Below are 19,707 nucleotides of genomic sequence, written 5' to 3' on the forward strand. Positions count from 1 at the left end.
CATTAGAGAACCATAGTGTAAGAATACTGTAGAGTGGCTATTAAAAAAATAAAAAGACAAGAATTTCCATTCAGGTTCAGAAACATTTATTTTACAACAGGAAATGAACAGATCACATCTCTGTCACACACAGTATCCCTGCAACAGTGACAGGCCCGCAACTTAACAGATAACATCTACACAGTACAAAACAAGTCAGCGTTTTTAGCTGAATGGCCACAGCCATACACACATCACTGAAACTAGTTTTTAAAAGCATACGAAAATAAATTATATATCACATTGTCTCTAAATCTTTAGCATGTCTAAATAATTTGGAAGAAGATTGCTCACTTTTCTTTTGATAGTGCTTACACACACACACACACACACACACACACACACACACACACACACACACACAGGTTCATCATCGAGATAAAGAGTAATGAACACCATACAAATGGAACAGAAAAGTGTCCTCAGGTAATTTATCCAAATGGTTGTGATCACTTTGTAGTCAGTGATTTCATATTCGGAATCGCTGTTAAAATGTGACTGAATTTGGCGTTACAATTCTTTTATTGGCATATAAGACCATGACTAAGCTAGACAACAGTGTATGATATGTACACACAATTAAAATGCTAAGCTACATTTAAATTATAAAATGAACTACACAAAATAGGTTTTAAGTTACACAAACACTCCATACACGGATGAGTAATTCTTCCAATACAGGTCATCTAGTTCTAGTTTCATCATTAGATTTAGAAAATAGATTTCAGGAAAACTTTCCTTACATTGTGTGAAAAACAAAAACAAACAAAACAGCCACATCAGCTCTTTTCCCATACATTCATAAAACTAAATCATACATTACAATTCGACATTATCATTAATGCAACTGTAATATATTTCTACCGAAATTTTTCTAAATGATACTTGTCCTTGGAGGTCAGTGAGGAAGGAACAACACGAGAGAGAGAGAGAGAGAGAGAGAGAGAGAGAGAGAGAGAGAGAGCACAGACCACAGAAGCTGAGTCATGATTACTTTCCACAGGATTATGTTACGTAATGATATTACTGTTTACACATTATACCTGCATACATCTGATCCTACATAATCCAATTCCAATGTACAACTCCCCTGTACAAATAATCTTTGCGATTACACAACTGTATTCCTCCTATGCGTCTTGCACAGTTCAGTTATGTCGGGTTCAAACATACAGTATGTCTTTGTACTATGAGGAAACGACCAGCTAATATGATAAATAAGACATTTGAGACGTTATGTATTTCGACACGTTACACACTTTCCCATGTGACCTAAAGACTTTTGGGAAAATAAACATGCAGCTTCAATTACACCTACTACCAAAAAACAAAAACAAATAAAAAAACAAACATCAACAAAATAACTGACTGCTGTTCTTAAACAGTTAATTAGACAAGTAATTAGTAAATGTTAATGAAAGAAACAGTTCCTTTACAAGTGGCCAAGCCCAAAATGGCAAAATCTGAATTAATGATCTTAACAACAAATCAGTGGTCAGGAGGTTAGCAACACTTAAACACAGTTTGCTTGTTTACATTGGTTGTAATGAACTCTGTGTGTCATATTTTGCTGTTTTTTGGGTTGGACCATCCCCCAACCCCCATAACAGGGCTGTACACCCTTATAAAACCCCTATACAGTCTCAAAATCCTCATGATACCACTCACTGAAATAATTACAACACAGCTAACAAATCCTATTTTTACACCTAAATTGACACAACATCCTTATGGGGACCAGCCAATGCTCTTAGAACGTGAAAAACGGACAGATATTCATATTGTTGTGTCTAGTACACACACACACACACACACACACACACACACACACACACACACACACACACACACCAATAATACCGACAAATTACAAAGTATTTGAATCTAATATGTGTGGGATTTGGAAAGCAAATAGAAACTGCTTAAAAAATAATGTTGAATAGATGCAGGCTACATAGAAGCCAGGCAGTGTACACTTTTCTTTGCTAAAATTGTGGATTAAACAAACTACACTACACTAACAACAACTAAAGACTAATTAAAATGTGGATAATTTGTTAATCCTTTCTATATTCCGTACACATGCAAAGCTATTTGTTTGCTGTGCGTTAAAAAAAAAATATGTAAAAAGCTAAGATGCTAAATATTAAAGTCTGTAAAATTATAAGTATTAATAATTCATCTTTTGAATTTCAGAGATCTTTCAATTGTAGATTAATCAATTATAATAATTGTATATATGGTTGTCCAAGTACAATGTGGATATTAATTATTAAAAACTACTATAAATATTGAAAAACCATGACTGATCAGGGCTGTGTGGGGGGACTGTATAGAGGGACTTTGTGGGGGACTGTATAGAGGGACTGTGTGGGGGGACTGTATAGAGGGACTGTGTGGGGGGGCTGTATGAAGGGACTGTGTGGGGGGACATGAGAAAGTGTCAAACAAGCTGGGTTTTTCAAATCGCAAAAAATAAAAGTAAAAATAAAACCTTGCTCTGTTACATGTGCAGATACAAGCCTGAACTTTAAAAGCTTTGACATTTCACAGCAGAGGTGGACGGACACCTGTCCACTCGTTCAGCCCTCTCAGCAGTCCCTGGGCTGGAGGACGCAGGATGGCTCCCTCTGCTGGTCTGGTGTTCTAATTGAGGGAAAGTGGTGGAGTTGTCTAGTTGAGGCCAGTGTCCGTGCGGTAACTGGTGTGGTGACCATCTGTTGTCAGCTGAGTGCTTTCTGTAGCTGAGGAAGGCTGCACGATGATGGGCTCGCCGTCTGTGTGCAAAAACGAGCCATGCCGTTACAAATATTTATTTTAATATTTTATTTTGGCTTTTACTTTTGGTATCTTGGAAAGGCATCCTAAACAGTAGGGGCAACTGTGAACTGTCTTCTAAACAGGCTAGTAGCAGGAAATCAAGGTGACTTGCATGATTATAAAGGTTTTGCCACTCACTTATTCTTTTCCACAGAATCAGTGCCCTCAAAAACAAACAAAAAAATTGCATCAAAAAATTAATGATGCATGGGTTCAAAATAATTCATCTGCCCTGACTTTATCCACAATAATCTGGATAAATAAAAATAAAAATAAATAAATAAATAAATAAAAAGTATATATTTACATATTGGCCTTCTGTCAACCCAGAGACGCTGTTTATTTGCGTGAAATCAAGACATCTTTCCAAAACACTCTCCCAGGTGGATACATTTGAAAGCACCCTTTTTGTGTTGGACTCGTGTTCAAGGCGATATTCAAAATGTGACCCATGTAACCCTCTAAGAGAACTTGCTCTTTGGTCTCACCTCTCTCATCGGCTTTCATCTGAGCCTCCAGGTCTTCAGGCGAGACATAAAACTCAGGATCGGTATCCATAGGAGGTCGTGGTTTACACTTCCCACAGCAGCAGTTACAGCAGCAGCACAGACAGCAGCAGCAGTAGCAACCCGTCGCAATGCCACAGAAGATGAACAGCGCCTGCAGTTTACAAATAAAACATCGAAAAGGTTATTGTTTTCACTGAAAATGTTCAGACCCGAAATGGTGCCTCGGCGATAACATTTTTACAAAACGTACGTTACAATGTACGTGTGTGTGTTTACGTGCGAGTGTGTGTATACACTCACTTTGGCCCACCAGCTGGACAGCACAAAGTATGTGTTAACATTCTCCTCTCCAAACTGCTCAGCCACATAGAGACCGAGGGAGCCGTACTGGTCATAGATGTTGCGTTTAGTGGAATCAGTCAGGATGGCGTTAGCGTTGTTTATCTCCTTAAACTTCTCAGCTGCTTCTGGATTATCAGGGTTTTTGTCTGGGTGAAACTTCAGAGCTAGTTTCCTATGATATGAGGTAAGAAGTAAAGTAAAGTAAAGTAAAGTAAAAACAGTATTTTTTTTTTATTTCTTTTCACTCAACCTACAATCACAGCCGAGTCTAGAAACACTTAAACACGCCAACCATTCTTTTTTCGTTTGTCATTAAGCTGTAGAAAAATTAAGTTTTAAAATAAATTAATAAAAATAAATGAATTTAAAAAAGTGAAGAATACACAGAATATTTAATTTTATTTATTTGGGATAAATATAATTTAAAATGCAATTTTTATTGCGTTATCATTTATATATTTACCAAAAATACATTTTTATAATTTTTGCTACTAATAACAAAAATAACGAAGAAAAGTCTACTACAATTTGCAATGCATAATAAATAATGAAAGTGATATGTATGTATGTATATACACAATATACACAGTATTTCACAAAAGTGAGTACACCCAGCACAATTCAGCATCCATTTTAGTAAATCTTCTAAAGGGACAATACTATAGAAATAAATCGTTGAAATATTTTACAGTAGTCAATGTGCAGCTCGTATAGTAGTACAGATTTACTGTCCTCTGAAAATAACAACCATTTTTGTCATAGTAACAACTTTGTGTCAACAAAAGTGAGAATACCCTAAATAAACTTGTACAAACTAAACTGTTGATATTTTGTGTGAGCACCATTGTTATCTTGCCAGTCATTTTGCCATTAAAGTCTTGCTGGCCAGGGAATTCAACAGAGCTGCACAGGTTGTTGCTGGGATTCTCTTTCACTCCTCCATAACGACATCACAATGCTGCTGGATGTTACCAACATTGCACTTCTCCACCTTCCACATGAGGATTTCACACTGGTGCTCAATAGGGTTCAGGTTTGGAGACATATTTTTTTAAGAGACATGGTTGCGGTAGTTCATGCTCATGGACAGGTTGTCTTCAGCAAACTGTTTTACAGGCTTTCTTGTGAGCCAGCTTCAGAAGAGGCTTCCTTCTGGGAAGACTTGTTGCAGTGTAAAAACTTAAAGCAATGCTGCAGCACTCATGCAGCTGGTTCTTGAAGCAGCTCCTTCACCTGACACACAACACGAGGACTCAACTTCTGTGATGGACCCTTGTGAGATTATCAGTGGTCTTGTATTTTCTAATAATTGCTCCCACAGTTGATTTCTTCACACCAAGCTGCTGCTTACCTATTGCAGATTCAGGCTTCCCAGCCTGGTGCAGGTCTACAATTTTGTTTCTGGTGTCCTTTGACAGATTTTGGTCTTGGCCATAGTGGAGTTTGGAGTCTGACGGTTTGAGGTTGTGGACAGGTGTCTTTTATACTGATAACGAGTTCAAACAGGTGCCATTAATACAGGTAACAAGTGGAGGACAGAGGAGTCTCTTAAAGAAGAAGTTACAGGTCTGTAAGAGCCAGAAATCTTGCTTTTTGGTAGGTGACCAAATACTTATTTTCCACCATAATTTGCAAATAAATTCTCTCGTCTTAAAAAAAAAATGTATGTCTAATTTAACACACAAATATACTTGTAACAAAGTATAAACATAAAAAGTAATAAATTATAAACAAACAAATAGCTATTTGTTCCTAATGATTGTACTTACTGTTGAACTAGACATGCCATAATCTCGTGTGCGTACACCATGTTCGTGCTTTTCTACAATTACCTTCTTTATTTTAATGGTTATTCTTTTTTTTTAATCTCCTTTCCACACTATCACTACAGTTCTTGGGACCCATGATGCTAAATTTATAGTGAAATAAAACACAAACACTATAAAAACAGACCGAGCGCAATATTCACACAAGAGAACGATGAGAACGCACTCAGAACAATGTCTGTGAAGCGACTGAGCATGAACCGTGGGGATGGAGGTGACGAGCGACGAGCAGAATGCGTGACTGGAATCAAACGTGTCAAAAGAAATGCTTGTCTTCCTGTAATATGCTCGTACACCTACAAAAATCGCTCCTACACCGTAATCCTCGTATTACAAGGTTCCATAATATATATTATAGTACTACAGAGTTATACATGAATAAAGAGTTTGGGTTGGGTTTCTTACCTGTAGCACTTTTTGATGTCATCTGGTGTAGCATTCTTAGTAACCCCAAGAACCTGGTACAGTGTTTCCCCTGACGTGGAAAGAGTGCGTTGTCTTTGCTGGTCCATTACTTTACACACACCCAAACACCATACATACACACTCTCACACACACACTCACACACACACACACACACACAGACGCCTCTGTTAATGAGAAAGACATGACAATACAGAATTGAGAGTGATTATGATGCCAGCTTATATAGTTGCTAACAGTTCGATATAATTCGGGAACATCGTTAATTTCTTTATTGTTCAACTTCTGATCACCTTCAAGATTTCATCTTTCACCTTAAAAGTTAAAGAGATTATCCAATGCTTTTTGTTGAATCATTGGCATCCGGAAGCTCAAGTAAAAGTTGAAGAATGAGTCACATGAAAGTAACATGACACCACATTTCACTCAACTGGCTGGTTAGGGTTCTTTTTTTTTAAAATAAATGCACGTTTAAACCCTACCATTTTGTAGTGGTGTCCAAAAAACACAGTAGAGAAATTTGTCAGTAAATGTCCATTGAATTACTGCAATCCTATAATGCACCATGATCGGAAAATGTACAAACACAGTGTTCACAGTTCTGAAAGTGGGGTCTGGGCATCCCTATTGGTTCATGATTTTTTTTTGTTTACGTTTAGTTACAGTTGTATTGATCACAAAGGTATTTTACTGTATGTATTACTGAGTTTGATTCATTAATCATATTTACTCAATTGACAACATGTAGACTTCAAACAATATCAACATGGATATACATATGTTTTAGTATAAAAAGCATTAGACAAAATATTAGTGAATATATTTGAAATAATATTCATATAGTAAACCTGTGAAAAAGGGCAATATAAAGTGGATAGAAAATACTCATATTGCATTATATGTTTGGTTTGATTCAAACTTAAATAACCATTTTTTCACAGCAGGGCTTTCTGATGCGTCTTCGGTTCATTAAATCAGCATAGACTTTCATTTCTTCTGTGGCTATTCATACCTTTGGATATATCATTCGGATCTCTCTCTTATGCCCCTCATCATTCTCCCAAAAACTAAGCATTTTTCGCTGATCGTAGCTTTATGAACAGTTTGACCTCAGTCAAGTATAAACGTCTCGCAAGATGTTTTTCTATTCCGTCTTTTTATTCTCCATAAAAGAGCCGAATGGAAAACAGCATACTAATTCTGTCCCCTAAAGAAATGCCTAGCTTTTTAAAAACTTTACTTTTAAAATATTTTTTAAAAAGCTAGGTTTTTAAAGACCCAACAATTAAGAAAAACCTATTACTGTCCAGCACCTCATATTAGAACATTTCTACATAAAATACCACATAAATAAAAAGTAATTTTTTAAACTGGACAAAATGTCATTATATATATATATATATATATATAAAATTTTATATTTATAAAAACTGTCAAAAAATATATTATATAAAAATACCACTGCTCAGTTAGCATCAATTTGTTTGTCTATTTATTATTTTACAGTAAGAGTATAGTTTAAAAAAAATAAAAACTGTCACAGAAAATGTAAAGAAAGAAAATAAAAATTTGTATATTATATAATATAATATATATATACCTATAATAGCAAGGAGAAGGATTACATAACTAATCTTTTGTCCTAATAATGTAATTTTTGTCTACGATGACTTTTCTTCCCTTCAGTGCCTTTTACAGTGCTTGGATGAACGGGGAGGGGTGTAGAATTTTCAAGAATGAAAATCATGTGCATTCCTATTATACATTGAATGTGAGGCCTGATAAGATGTGATACAGCTGGTTTTCCCTGCTGCCACTTTGTGCTCTGTGTGTCTCCCAATCTATTTATTTCCTGCCACTACACTGAACAGATGCCCCATATTCATCAAGCTTTCCAGAGGAAAAGACAGCTTTAGTGGAACATCTGAATACACAGGGAGTTATTTCCATCACATTTCAAACCCTGCATGCCAGTTTACACTGCGATTTTAAAACTCACATGAGAACCAATCACGTGTTTACATCATATCAATTAGATATCAAAATATCATAAACAATATCTTGATCTAAATAACATTCAAAATCTATTAAAATCTGAAAATCTATTATTTACACACACACACATTATATATATATATATATATATATATATATATATATATATATATATATATATATATATATATATAATATTTTAAAGAACCAGACATGTCTTGTGTAAGATCATGTTATTCTTGGTCTCATTTTTCAGTCACATGAAAGGTGCACATTCCAGTGTGACTAGTGTTTTAGTTTGGTGTCTTTGTAAATAAGAACAGGTAAACGAAAATCAGACAAATATCGTTTTGTTCGAAAATGATTCTCTTTGTTTTATTTTTTCCTCTGGATTTTTCTAGTAGGAGAGGCCGGCCCGCAAATGGGATTCCGTATTTGTTCCACCTATAGGAGGAGTTTATTCATTGAGAGTGTGGAGAATTTTTTTTATGTTATCTTGGATGCCTGTCTGGTTGAAAATAGAGCTTCTTAAAGAAGAAACTAATGACAATGTTTAGGATGATGTTGATGATCATTTAATTCTCAAGTAAAGTAACTGAACTAGTATTGTTATTGGTCCGTTTGACTTTGAGGGGAGGAGCCTCACTTATAAAGAGCCTACCTGTTTGGCCGAGAGAGAGAGAGAGGAAAAAAAAACTGGGTGTTGTTGAACTAGTAGCCAATGCTTAGTTTGTCACGTGCTAATCGTTTATGTAAGTTTTTGATTTTGTTTTGTGCTTTGTTTTTTCCCTTCTATTTGGAACCATGTTGGATGATGTTGGATGAAGTATATACACTATATTGTTAAAAGTATTGGGTCACTTGACTTTTCATGTGGTTCTTTTCCAAACTGGCTCTGGAGAGGAAGATTTCGAGTGGCCTGCTATAGAGATAATCACTGATCTCATCCCTACTGAACACCTTTGGAATGAATTGGAACACTGACTGTACCACAGGTCTATTTACCTACATCAATACCTGCCCTTTGTAACACTCTTGTGGCTCATGAATCCATAAGCACACTGCAAAATCTAGCGGAACAGCTTCCCAGAAGAGTGGAGTGAATTTAGAGCAAATTGGGACTAAATGTGGAATGCAATGCTCAAAAATAACTTACTACATAATATGACCAGGTGACCCAATAATTTTGTGTAATTTGATTAAGTACAAATAAACTCATTCATAGATATCAACATGAAGAACCATCCTCAGCAACAATAAGAATTTATTTTTTAAGTTTGTTTTTAGAGAAATTTCTGTCCAACATTGCAACAGTTGTTGATGTTTGAGGGCATTTATTTATGAACAGCTCTCTTAAGATCCCCCCACAGAAATCTGAATGTATTTGTGGTCAAGACTTTGACCATTTTAACACCTTTTGTCTTTAATCATTCAGATTCATATTTGCTGGTGTGCTTGAGATCATTGTTTAGTCACATGACCCAATTTGGTCCAGCTTAAGCTGCTGGACAGATGACCTCACATTTGTGTCAAGCATGTTATGGCAAAGTGGACTTTGTCGCTGTATCATGAAATGTTGTAAAGTCCAGTCATGCTCCATTTTCATTTTTGCAGAGAAGATTTTTTTCCTAGACCTTTGTCACCTGGGTCACATATTGGACCTTCTGGTTTTTGGACCAAATTTACTGGGACCTGTACTTATGGAAAAATTGATGTTTGCCATTTGTAAACAATTCTTACTTTAGACTGGTAAATTCAATTTGTTTGGAGATGGCCTTTTAACCCCTCCCAGGTTGATGAGAAGCAACAATTGTTCCTCTGAGATCACGGCTGATGTAATTTCTGCTGGTATGATGTAAACACACTCAAATGCTCCAAAACACCAAATTCTATAGAGGCAGTCACATACTTGTGTGTATATTATAATTAACACTTGGTTGCTAATTACTCTTTAAGTGACTGCAGAATTAGTAAGGGCATACTTATTTTTTGCCCCATTTGGATCCTGGAGATTATTTCTTTCTTTATAAATGTTGGTGTGAAACACACAATTGTTATTTAAGATATTTAAAACCATAGAATTGAAGAAATATAAAATAAAGAACATCAGTACTCTTCAATTTACATTGGACAGATTTACTAAAGCTTGACAAGCTTGTAAAAAATAAAGCATTTAAGGGAGAATTTTTTCATCATTGAGGCTATTTTCTCCCATCCATTTTCATCCGTGGCACGGTGACCTGAGCTCCCTAAGGCTAATCACTCCGTCACAGAGCATTAGCGGATTAGTTCTAGCGAACCAAGTTATTTCTGTCACCTCTCAAACCCTTGGTGGTTCTTAAAATTATACATGAAATAATGCAAGTGTTAGAGAGAGAGAAATGGCAAGTTGTTGAACAGATGGTAGAGGGTCTTGATTCTAATTCTATTGCAATCTACTCAGTCTGGATTTAGAACAAAGCACTTGAATTAAATGGCATGTTGCCAAGTTCGTAAGGCTAAAATGGATAAAAGGCAGGTGGAAGGAATTTGTCTTGACTGTAATTCCTTTGATACAATCACCCATTCATCAAAATCATTAAAAAAAAATCATATTTGCTTCTTCTGATGTACAGTATCTCACAAGAGTACACCCCTCACATTTTAGCAACCATTTTAGTAAATCTTCTGAAATGGATTTACTGTATAGATTTACTGTCCTCTGAAAATAACTCACTATACAGCCATTACTGTCAAAATAGCTGGCAACAAAAGTGAGTACACCCATAGTGATAACAGCTGTATGTCGTGTAACCAGGCAAAGCCACATGTCCTAGTGATCATGTTTACATTTTTGACTTCTTGACAGGATCATACAAATTTGTGTTTCTTGTATTGGAGCAGTTACAATTTTGTGCTGCAGATACAATTCTCTCATACTGACCACTGGATGTAGTATTTTCCCTCGAGAATATATAATAAAATGGTTGCTGAAATGTGAGGGATGTACACACTTTTGTGAGATACTGTATATGTACAATCTGTTCTAGCCAATACAAATTATGCTCGGGTTCTGTGATTGGTTCTGGATGCACCGGGAGCAGTTACTGATGACTGAATGCCTGGGAGTTTTGCCAGGTTCCATTTTAAGGCCAGATGTACACCTGAGCATTACCATATGTACCCATTTAAAGTCATTAATAAGGAGAAAATATATATATATATAATTTTATATATAATTAAATAAAAAAATAAAAATAAAATAATTTAAATATATAATTATATATACATTTTTTAACTGCATCCCACATTAGCTTTCTGACAGCAACATAAATATAAAGCCATTCAAGTTCACTTTATAGACAATCCTTGAAAAACCAAACAAAAAAAATATAAATAATAAGAAAAGGTATTCCCACTTTCAGTTACACCGCAAAAAAAAAAGTCAGAAATGTTTTAAGGAACATGAAAAAGTTCAAGGTGTTAAATTGGACTCCTAATTCCACAGATCCCAATCTGATCGAGCATCTGTGGGATGTGCTGGAAAATAAGTTTGTTCCATAGAGGCCCCCACCTCACAACTTATAGGACCTGCTACTAACACCTTGGTGACAGATACCATAGTACACCTTCAGATGTAGTGTCTTGTAGAGTCCAAGTGAAGCGATTGTAACAATATTAAACTCAAAAACAGTTGGATTATTATATACACAGTAAAATGCATAAATCAATCTCAAACCAAGCACTGGTATAAATGGGCTAGCACGGCTTAGCCTTTTCAGTCTTTCAAATGTAAAAAAAGACATTTTGGCAGCCATGGCAAAAACAAGTGTTTTAAGTATAGGTGTAATGGTACACATTCATACTAAACTTTTTTGGTACAGAGCTTTTGGTTCGGTACACACGTGTATCGAATACAATAATTTTTACGTGTAGAACATGGTTAAAAATCTGAGTTCCCTCGGGGACATAAAGTGGCGGACCGCAATTTGAAAACATACAAATAAATACCAGGGTATTAAAAAAAATTCTAGAGTTAGCGCAGTGTCACTGTGGCTACTCACTCCCTGCTGGAAGTACGTTTTGTAGTGCAAGTTTTGTGCTTGTGTAAAAACGTTCCACTTCCAGTATTACGACAGTCTAGCGATATGCATTCTTGAACTTTTGCTTCCGCATATTGAGGGACTGAAAGAATGAAGGATGGATTCCTAAAGTATGCCAAAATAATTAGAAAAAAAAAAAAAATAAATAAATAAATAAATATATATATATATATATATATATATATATATATATATATATATATATATATATATATATATATATATATATTTTTTTTTTTTTTGTTGTTTGTTTGTTTGTTTTTTGAGAAAACACTCATATACACATCTTTATTACCAAAATGGTCTAACGTAAAATATTTCATTTTTCCATTTATTGAATTCTATTTGTGCCAATTTGATTGATTACTTTATTTTAATTTAAATCAATATAAAAACTGTATTGGATTAATTTAAACTTTACATATTTTTAGAAAATAAATATTCTTGAAAAAAATCTATATATTATTTATTCAAGTAAGCATTTTATTTAAAATTGTTTTACAAATGTAAACCGTTGCTGTTTACAAATGCTAATATTAATAAACTGCATTAATAAAAAAAAAAAAAAAAAATCATACTTTGCATTTCTTACAACAAACTGCATCGAAATTGTAACGAACTGTGACTTAAAAACTGAGGTATAACAGTGAATTTTGTGGACCGAGACACCCTCTAATTTTAAGGCAGTATAGCTTTTCTTTTTGAGGAACCATGTGTAACAAACACACACTATGGCAGGAAGCAGCAATGCAGAAATTTCTTTCTAGCCCAGACTTCTTTCTTTCTGTAAATCCAGAACCCCCCCAACCCCATCTCCCTCTATTTAAATTTGGTCTCAATTTGCACTGATATTTTTCAGCCCTCTTTATTGACACATAAATAATTCACCTGATGCTCATACTCAAGATCCTTACAAAAAAAAATAGTAGATAGTTGTAGGTGAGTAATGACTCAGATTCTCACTTCCTGGCGTCACTCGGAAAGAGGATGTGTTCCCTGTTGACTCTGCTGCCTCTCAACCTTTCTTCTTCCTTAAAGAGTTTTTGCCACTATTGCTCTATATGCAAATCTATATACAGTTATCCCACGTTTATCGCAGTAATAAACGAAAAACCGTGATAAATGGATGCCGCCCCAAAAATGCTATTTTATGTATACAGTACTGTATTAACATTTTACAATTAATAATTATATTTTTATTAACTTCATAACTCCATAAAAACCATTTTCTATAAGTTATTTGGTCTATCATGCTATCCACGAGAGACCGGGAAAATCAACAAATTAGTTATGTGGCAAATGCAATTCCATAATAAACCAGGGGGGGCGCGAGATTCGAGCAGAATGATAAAGCGGGGGATTACTGTAATGACTTCTCTAAAGCTGCTTTGTGACAATGTCCCTTATTATAAAGCAATGTAAAAATAAAATTACCTGCAAATGACTGCAATGTTTGGGAAATGAAAAAGTAGAGAATCTTCTCTATTAAAACGTGTGTACTTGATTCAGGGTTTCGGGTTTTCAGGTTTCATAAAGTCCAATTTAAGACTTTTTATGACCATTACATTGCAATGTAAGCCCTGTCCCACAATATAAAAAAAGATATTTCAAGCCAAGTATCGCTAAACATGCACTTTCCCAGAGCTGGAAAATATCCGTTTTAAGTCTGTGGTACAATCCAAGAGAGACTCACAACGATAACAGAAAGCTGATTGGCTGTTGCATGTTGGTCTCATTTGTAGTCGTAAAACAGCGAATTTATTTGGACTAGCAAAAGAAAAAACTATGACACAAACTTACTAACAAAAACAGTCTCAAGTGCTGCATGACCACTTCAATAAGGATTAGAGGTGGCGTTACATGGGATATCGGAAAAATAAGACCTGTTTAAATGTCTTTTTTTTTTTACATTTTTTTAATGTCTACAATTTTTCTTTTTACCTTTTTGACTTTTTAAGACGCCACAGAAAACCAGTTGATTAGAAAAAAGGTTGTTGGAACACAGATTCAAAGTGGGGCTAGCTAACCATAACTTCTACAAACAGCAAGTTATATGGTGTACACTTCCACAATCTATGGGCACGTCCACATTAATATGCAACAATTGCAAACAATTCTTTCGAAAAGATCTTTTTGTCTATATTTTGACCCACCATCGGACAGTGGGATTTTTATTTTATTTTTTTTTAAATGTTTGCCCAAGTTTATAAATAAAAACACTTGTACTGGAGTTGTTGTGCCTGCTTTGACATTAGATAGCATTTTCAGAAGCCTCAGTGTGGATGAGCAGTTTTTGAAAGATGTTTGAAAACCCAGCAGGGACTGAAAACTTTTCTTTTTTTTCTTTTTCAGTTTTCAGCTCTATCCAGTGGACACTTAGATCTACAGTATAACTCCTGCAAACATATGAGATGCTGTTTTATTATCCATACTGTGAAGTGTAGGTTTGACTTTGCTTATTAAACCTGCTTACTGTAGCTCTTCACAAGAACTAATTATGAGTTACACCCTTTGGAGAAATGCGGTAACAGTTCCACCACCTTCTTCCCGTCACACTTTTCCCACATCTTCTCCTCCTTCTCTTTCTCCCCACCCACTCCTTCTTTCTGTATGATCATATAGACAAAAAGAATTAGACCTAATTCCTCTGTATATCGCTCACTTTATTTTGCTTCAACATAGTTCAGGAACAATACTATTCTGAGAACAAGCACCTTAAAGCAAAAATAAACAGTATTAATATAAATATTAATGTTTTTTTTTTCAGTACAGCTGTCGGTCACCTCTCTGAGCACTACTGGAATATTCTCGGCCCTCCTCTGCATTGTTTTTCCTTGTTCATGCTATCCTGTGCCACTCTTTTTGTGGGCTGAAAGATGAGAGCTGTGTACCTGGTTGAGCTTCTGTCTTGCTTTGAACCATCTATTTACTTTTATACCAGTGCAGCATGTGAGCAAACACTGTGCTTTGAGAGTCTGTCATCGCTAAACACACAAGCGCACACACAGGAAACCTCAATACAGAGCTTCCTGGTGTGGTCTTTTGAAAAAAGGAAAGCAAGTCTGGTGCATGTCCTACACATCTACATTTTTTTAGATTTTTAGATTTTTAGTATTCGTAGATGAAGAGGATGTTTGTGTGAGGGAGGGGATGGATTTACAATGACTAACAGTTGCCATGGCTACCAACACAGTGGCAAGTATGTGGATGTGTAAAGATGGATATGGTGGAATGAAAAAAAATATATGCGCCCAACAGCAACATTTACAAACATTAACACATTTGCATTTGTTAGGCAATATTGTATATATATTTGTAATCTCTGTACAGATCAAACCAAACCATCAAATCTGAGGATTTTAAACCCAGTGATTATATAACGTCTTAAACATTTTTATCCTGTACAACATCAACAGGCATTCCAATATTGAAAATACAAATATAAATACAAAAATTAAATAAAATACAGTGGAACCTCGGGTTACGAACGCCCCGGCATACGTATAATTCAGGTTACGAATCGCAGTTCATCAAAATTTTGCCCTGGTTACGAACAAAATATCGAGATCTGACGTCACTCACCAAAAAATCGCAGGCAAGTTGGTTGTTTTTGCTCTATCCATGCAGCTCGTCACATCAGTTAGCGTCCTGTGTCCCTAGCGAGAGCATCGTGTTACTTATCCGCTTGAACTTTTCCCGGCAGCAGCGTAACAACTCGTTAGTTGATGCTCGTGGAATGATGAGATGGACAACATTAGCCGATGCATAACCACTTTACTTGTTTTTATGAAGATAGATTAGCAGGGTTACAGTCTTTTCCGAAGTACAATACCCATAATGAATTTCACTCTGGACTTCAATACCAACTGATAGTAGCCTTAAAGAAACAGCTCTCATTTTCCTCTAATGCAACAATTGTCTCAGCGTTCGTATTAATAACACTGTCTTTAATATTCTATAATATAATATATAATAATATATAAATAATATAATATAATAAGATTCTCCTTCAAACAATAACTCTCCTCCTTCTCCCTTCTACGAACGTCGTCTCCTGCAGCGAGTCTTCTCAAAGGGAAAGTACCCGGTAAAGATGTTTTCCTCTTTTGTATGTTTTTATGTGGTATGATTTTAATATAACATGTTAAAAGTAAATAATATTAGTGAATATTGGCTTTATTTTTATTTAAGTAATATTTTTGGTTGTCCAGAACGAATTACCGAAGTTTCTGTTCATTATTATGGGGAAAATTGTATCGGGATACGAACTTTTCAGGTTACGAATAAAGTACCGGAACGAATTAAATTCGTAACCCGAGGTTCCACTGTACAAATAATTTTGACAAATCTGATTATCAGAAATTCTTCACATTATCAGTATTGATGTAGTACCAGTGAATTTCCATCACACACTAAATCTTCTATTTTTTATTACGCTACACTGTCACTATTTAAGAAGAGGTGACTGAAAACGTGTAACAAAATCATTCTGTAAACCTGGAGGAAAATATCCAAAACAATGCTGAAAAACACAAGTAAGCACATGAACAGTGCTGTGAAGTCGGCTAACTGTAATGTATTCGTTAGTAACGGAAAGTTAATAAAGAGTAATGGCAAATTCCGTGCCATATTTAGCATGTGTAGGCAACTTTTTCTTTTTGAGCTTCTTTTTGTTCTTTTATACCATTTCATTTCTCAACCTGCAAAAACTAATTATTGCCCGCAAACTAGCCTGTGATAACCTAGTAGTTATTGAGTAACATTATGTGTTAATACAATATTATCAATAACTATAAATCTAAATAGCATAAATTCACGGAGCACATTTGTTGTAGAAAGACCTTGGTTTAAAACATTGGTTTTAACAACGCGTGATCACGGGAAATGTGTCCTGGTGTCTACCATTTATACATCAGTAGTCCTAAACTCTGCTTTCCACAGAGGAAAAAATAAAAAAATAAAAAAATAAACAAAAAAAAGGACGCTGGCCACAAGATCCTGTTCTTTTTCCACTTGTGCAGTGACGGATCTCCAGTGGTGGACAAAGTAGACAAACTTGAGTGAAAGTACAAAAGTAATTGCCCTTAAAGTGTACTTAAGTGTCCAAAGTACTATGATTTATTATGGCTATAATGTTCCTATTATCATTTCAGTCACTTAATCAACTCAGTTTATATTAAAAAAAAAGGCTCTAATGTTACTCTCTGCACAACAGTCTATTAATAGAATAAGTCCAACACTGATATCGATTAAAATTATCATGAGCCCAAAACCTTCTTTTGAACTATTTCGAAAAAAAATCATGCAAATTAGGCCACGGGTGTTGTGGTAAGTTCGAGTCAGGAGTTTCTTTCATCATATATTCCTGTCAAAATGTTTTGCTTATGCTTCAGGCGCTACTACAGATCCTAAATTCAATTATACATTGAAGACTGAAGACTGTCAAATTTTTAGGGATAACCTGAACATTTATTCATTTTTAAGGTAGTATCTACAATACATTTAGTCGTTGATATCAAGCCTCTGTTCATGGCATTTTTTGTTTGTTTTATGAAAAGGTCAAGTCATAATATTTGATCCTTCAAATTTTGTTCAAAACATTCTAACAATCAAATCCAATTGAATCAAAACGTGATGGCCATTGTTGTTGCCTGATTCAAATCAAGAATGTAAAACTAGCACATATAATATCCCTCATATAATATATTCTTGGTCAGCCTGGTGTTGCTAAACAATGCTGTGGTTTGTGGGGATGGGTTTTTTTGTCTCCAGTTAGCATGTGCTAAAACAACTCATGACATATTGCACCATTACATACTTCCTGATCACAAAGCTTCAACTCCCTAAGCCTTCTTTACTGTGAAAGACATGGATAAATCATAAACTCATTAGCTAGCATGTGCGGAAATCCTTGCCATTCTTTTGTTTTGTTTGCTAAAAAAATTAATAAATAAACTATGTAGTCGCAAACAATGTCATACTGCACAGAACGAACTCGCCGAATTGTATTACAGACTAAGAGAAACAAATGATTATAGTGCATTTGACTTGTGCCTCTGACAAAGTCACCGACATTACAGCTTTAATACTTGATGCCCATAGAGATATCATTAGAGTATGTTCTTATCTCTCACCCTGTCGAAGGAGAGAGATATTTCATGTACATTTCCATTCCTGATTCTTAACCAGAGCGCTTGTCATCGCTCATGCAGGAGTTGGGATTTTAGAAGCATATAATACAGATGCATAAATTACACCCGGTGAAGTGCAACACCATTCAAATGCACTTTAACAAAGGATTGTTCTTTTTTCTGGGTGTTGTGTTTAACAGGCAACTTAAATATACACAAAAATCTACCAGACAACTGCTTTGTCCATCCTTGATTAAGTACCACCTGAAGACATACAATATTGATGAAACTAATGCATTTGAAAGAGCCTGTAAATAAGCCCATAAAAGCTGCACAATTTACACAGTATTGTGTTGCTGGACTCCACAATCATTTTGTGAAAAAAGCTAGCAGCCAACCTCAAGCAGGGATTGGAGCTAAAAATAGTTCCAATCCCTGCTATCAATGATTCAATGCCTGGGGTTTAGACAGGAGCAAAAGAGGTCAGGGGGTTGAAGACTCCTGAATATTACTTAATGCACACATGGTTGAGCCATGTTGTGACTTTACATTTAGATTTCATTCTTTGCTTGACACGTATATGACTTACAAGAGACTCTGCGTATCCACCTGCACAATGCTAATGGACTACAGGTTAAGAACTATCAAACAGCAAAATACAGAAAAAAAAGAGAGTCATCTCTCCATGATTTTAATCTTGGCATGGTTGATGGTTCCAGGCTGGTTTAAGCATTTCCCAAGCTGGCGATTGCCTGGTATTAATACTCTCTAGAGTTTACATAATGGTGCAAAAAACAAAAGAACTTCAGTAAGCAGCAATGCTGGAGGCAGGCATGCTTTATTGATGAGAGAAATCAGAGCAGAATAGACAGACTGTTCTGAAATGACAGGAAGGCTGTGGTAACAAATAGCCACTCCTTGCAATTACAATGAGCAGAAACGCATCTCAGTACAGACAATACATCAAACTTAAAGACAGATGGGCTGCAAGAGCAGAAGACTAGAACAAAATCTAATCTGGTCAGCCAAGAACCGGAATCTGAGGCTGAAGTGGGTAAAAGTCCTCAAAAAAAAAAAAAAAAAAAAAAGTAAAGGCAAAACAAACAAAAAAGAAAACCGGATGACTTCCCAATCTTCATGTTGGGTTACATTACATATAACTGCTGTACTGCTTGTTAATTAATTGAGACGCATCATATTCGATGATGAAAAAAAGAAAAAATTTTAAAACTTTCCCAAAGTTTTTTTATATATATATATTATATATATATATAAAAACAACAACCTTAAAAGTAGTAGTATTATAACCACAGGATGCAATTACATTCAATGCCTTCTTAACACATGGGTAAAATTCGCATGCAACGGGAACGAACACATTGATCTGTTTTAGACTTGTGAGAAAAACGCACATGACTCATCAACACCAGCTTTTCTCCAGCTGTGTCCTCACTTCTTGCCAGGACGCGTCTGTCTTCCTGCACTGGCACACTCTAAAGGCATCCTCACGCTTTCCTCAGCCTTCATCTTTATTCACCA

General features: G+C 35.4%; 1 protein-coding gene across 2 annotated transcripts in view; it reads right to left on the reverse strand.

The window, feature by feature from the left end:
• Positions 1–69: 69 nt before the first annotated feature.
• The window catches only part of dnajc5ab (DnaJ (Hsp40) homolog, subfamily C, member 5ab), a 22,328-nt gene continuing 2,690 nt past the window's right edge, over positions 70–19,707 (reverse strand). The window contains exons 2-6 of one of the 2 annotated variants that reach the window (XM_046869884.1): positions 5,942–6,127; positions 3,669–3,882; positions 3,348–3,519; positions 2,998–3,023; positions 70–2,816 (exon numbers count right to left, since the gene is read on the reverse strand). In XM_046869884.1, the coding sequence (XP_046725840.1) occupies positions 3,016–3,023; positions 3,348–3,519; positions 3,669–3,882; positions 5,942–6,048 (501 nt within the window). In that variant the 5' untranslated portion in view covers positions 6,049–6,127 and the 3' untranslated portion in view covers positions 70–2,816; positions 2,998–3,015. The remainder of the gene's footprint in view (positions 2,817–2,997; positions 3,024–3,347; positions 3,520–3,668; positions 3,883–5,941; positions 6,128–19,707) is intronic. The other variant, XM_046869883.1, reaches the window with a different exon arrangement.

Source organism: Silurus meridionalis, chromosome 16 (genome assembly GCF_014805685.1).
Source record: "Silurus meridionalis isolate SWU-2019-XX chromosome 16, ASM1480568v1, whole genome shotgun sequence".
NCBI lineage: Eukaryota > Metazoa > Chordata > Actinopteri > Siluriformes > Siluridae > Silurus > Silurus meridionalis.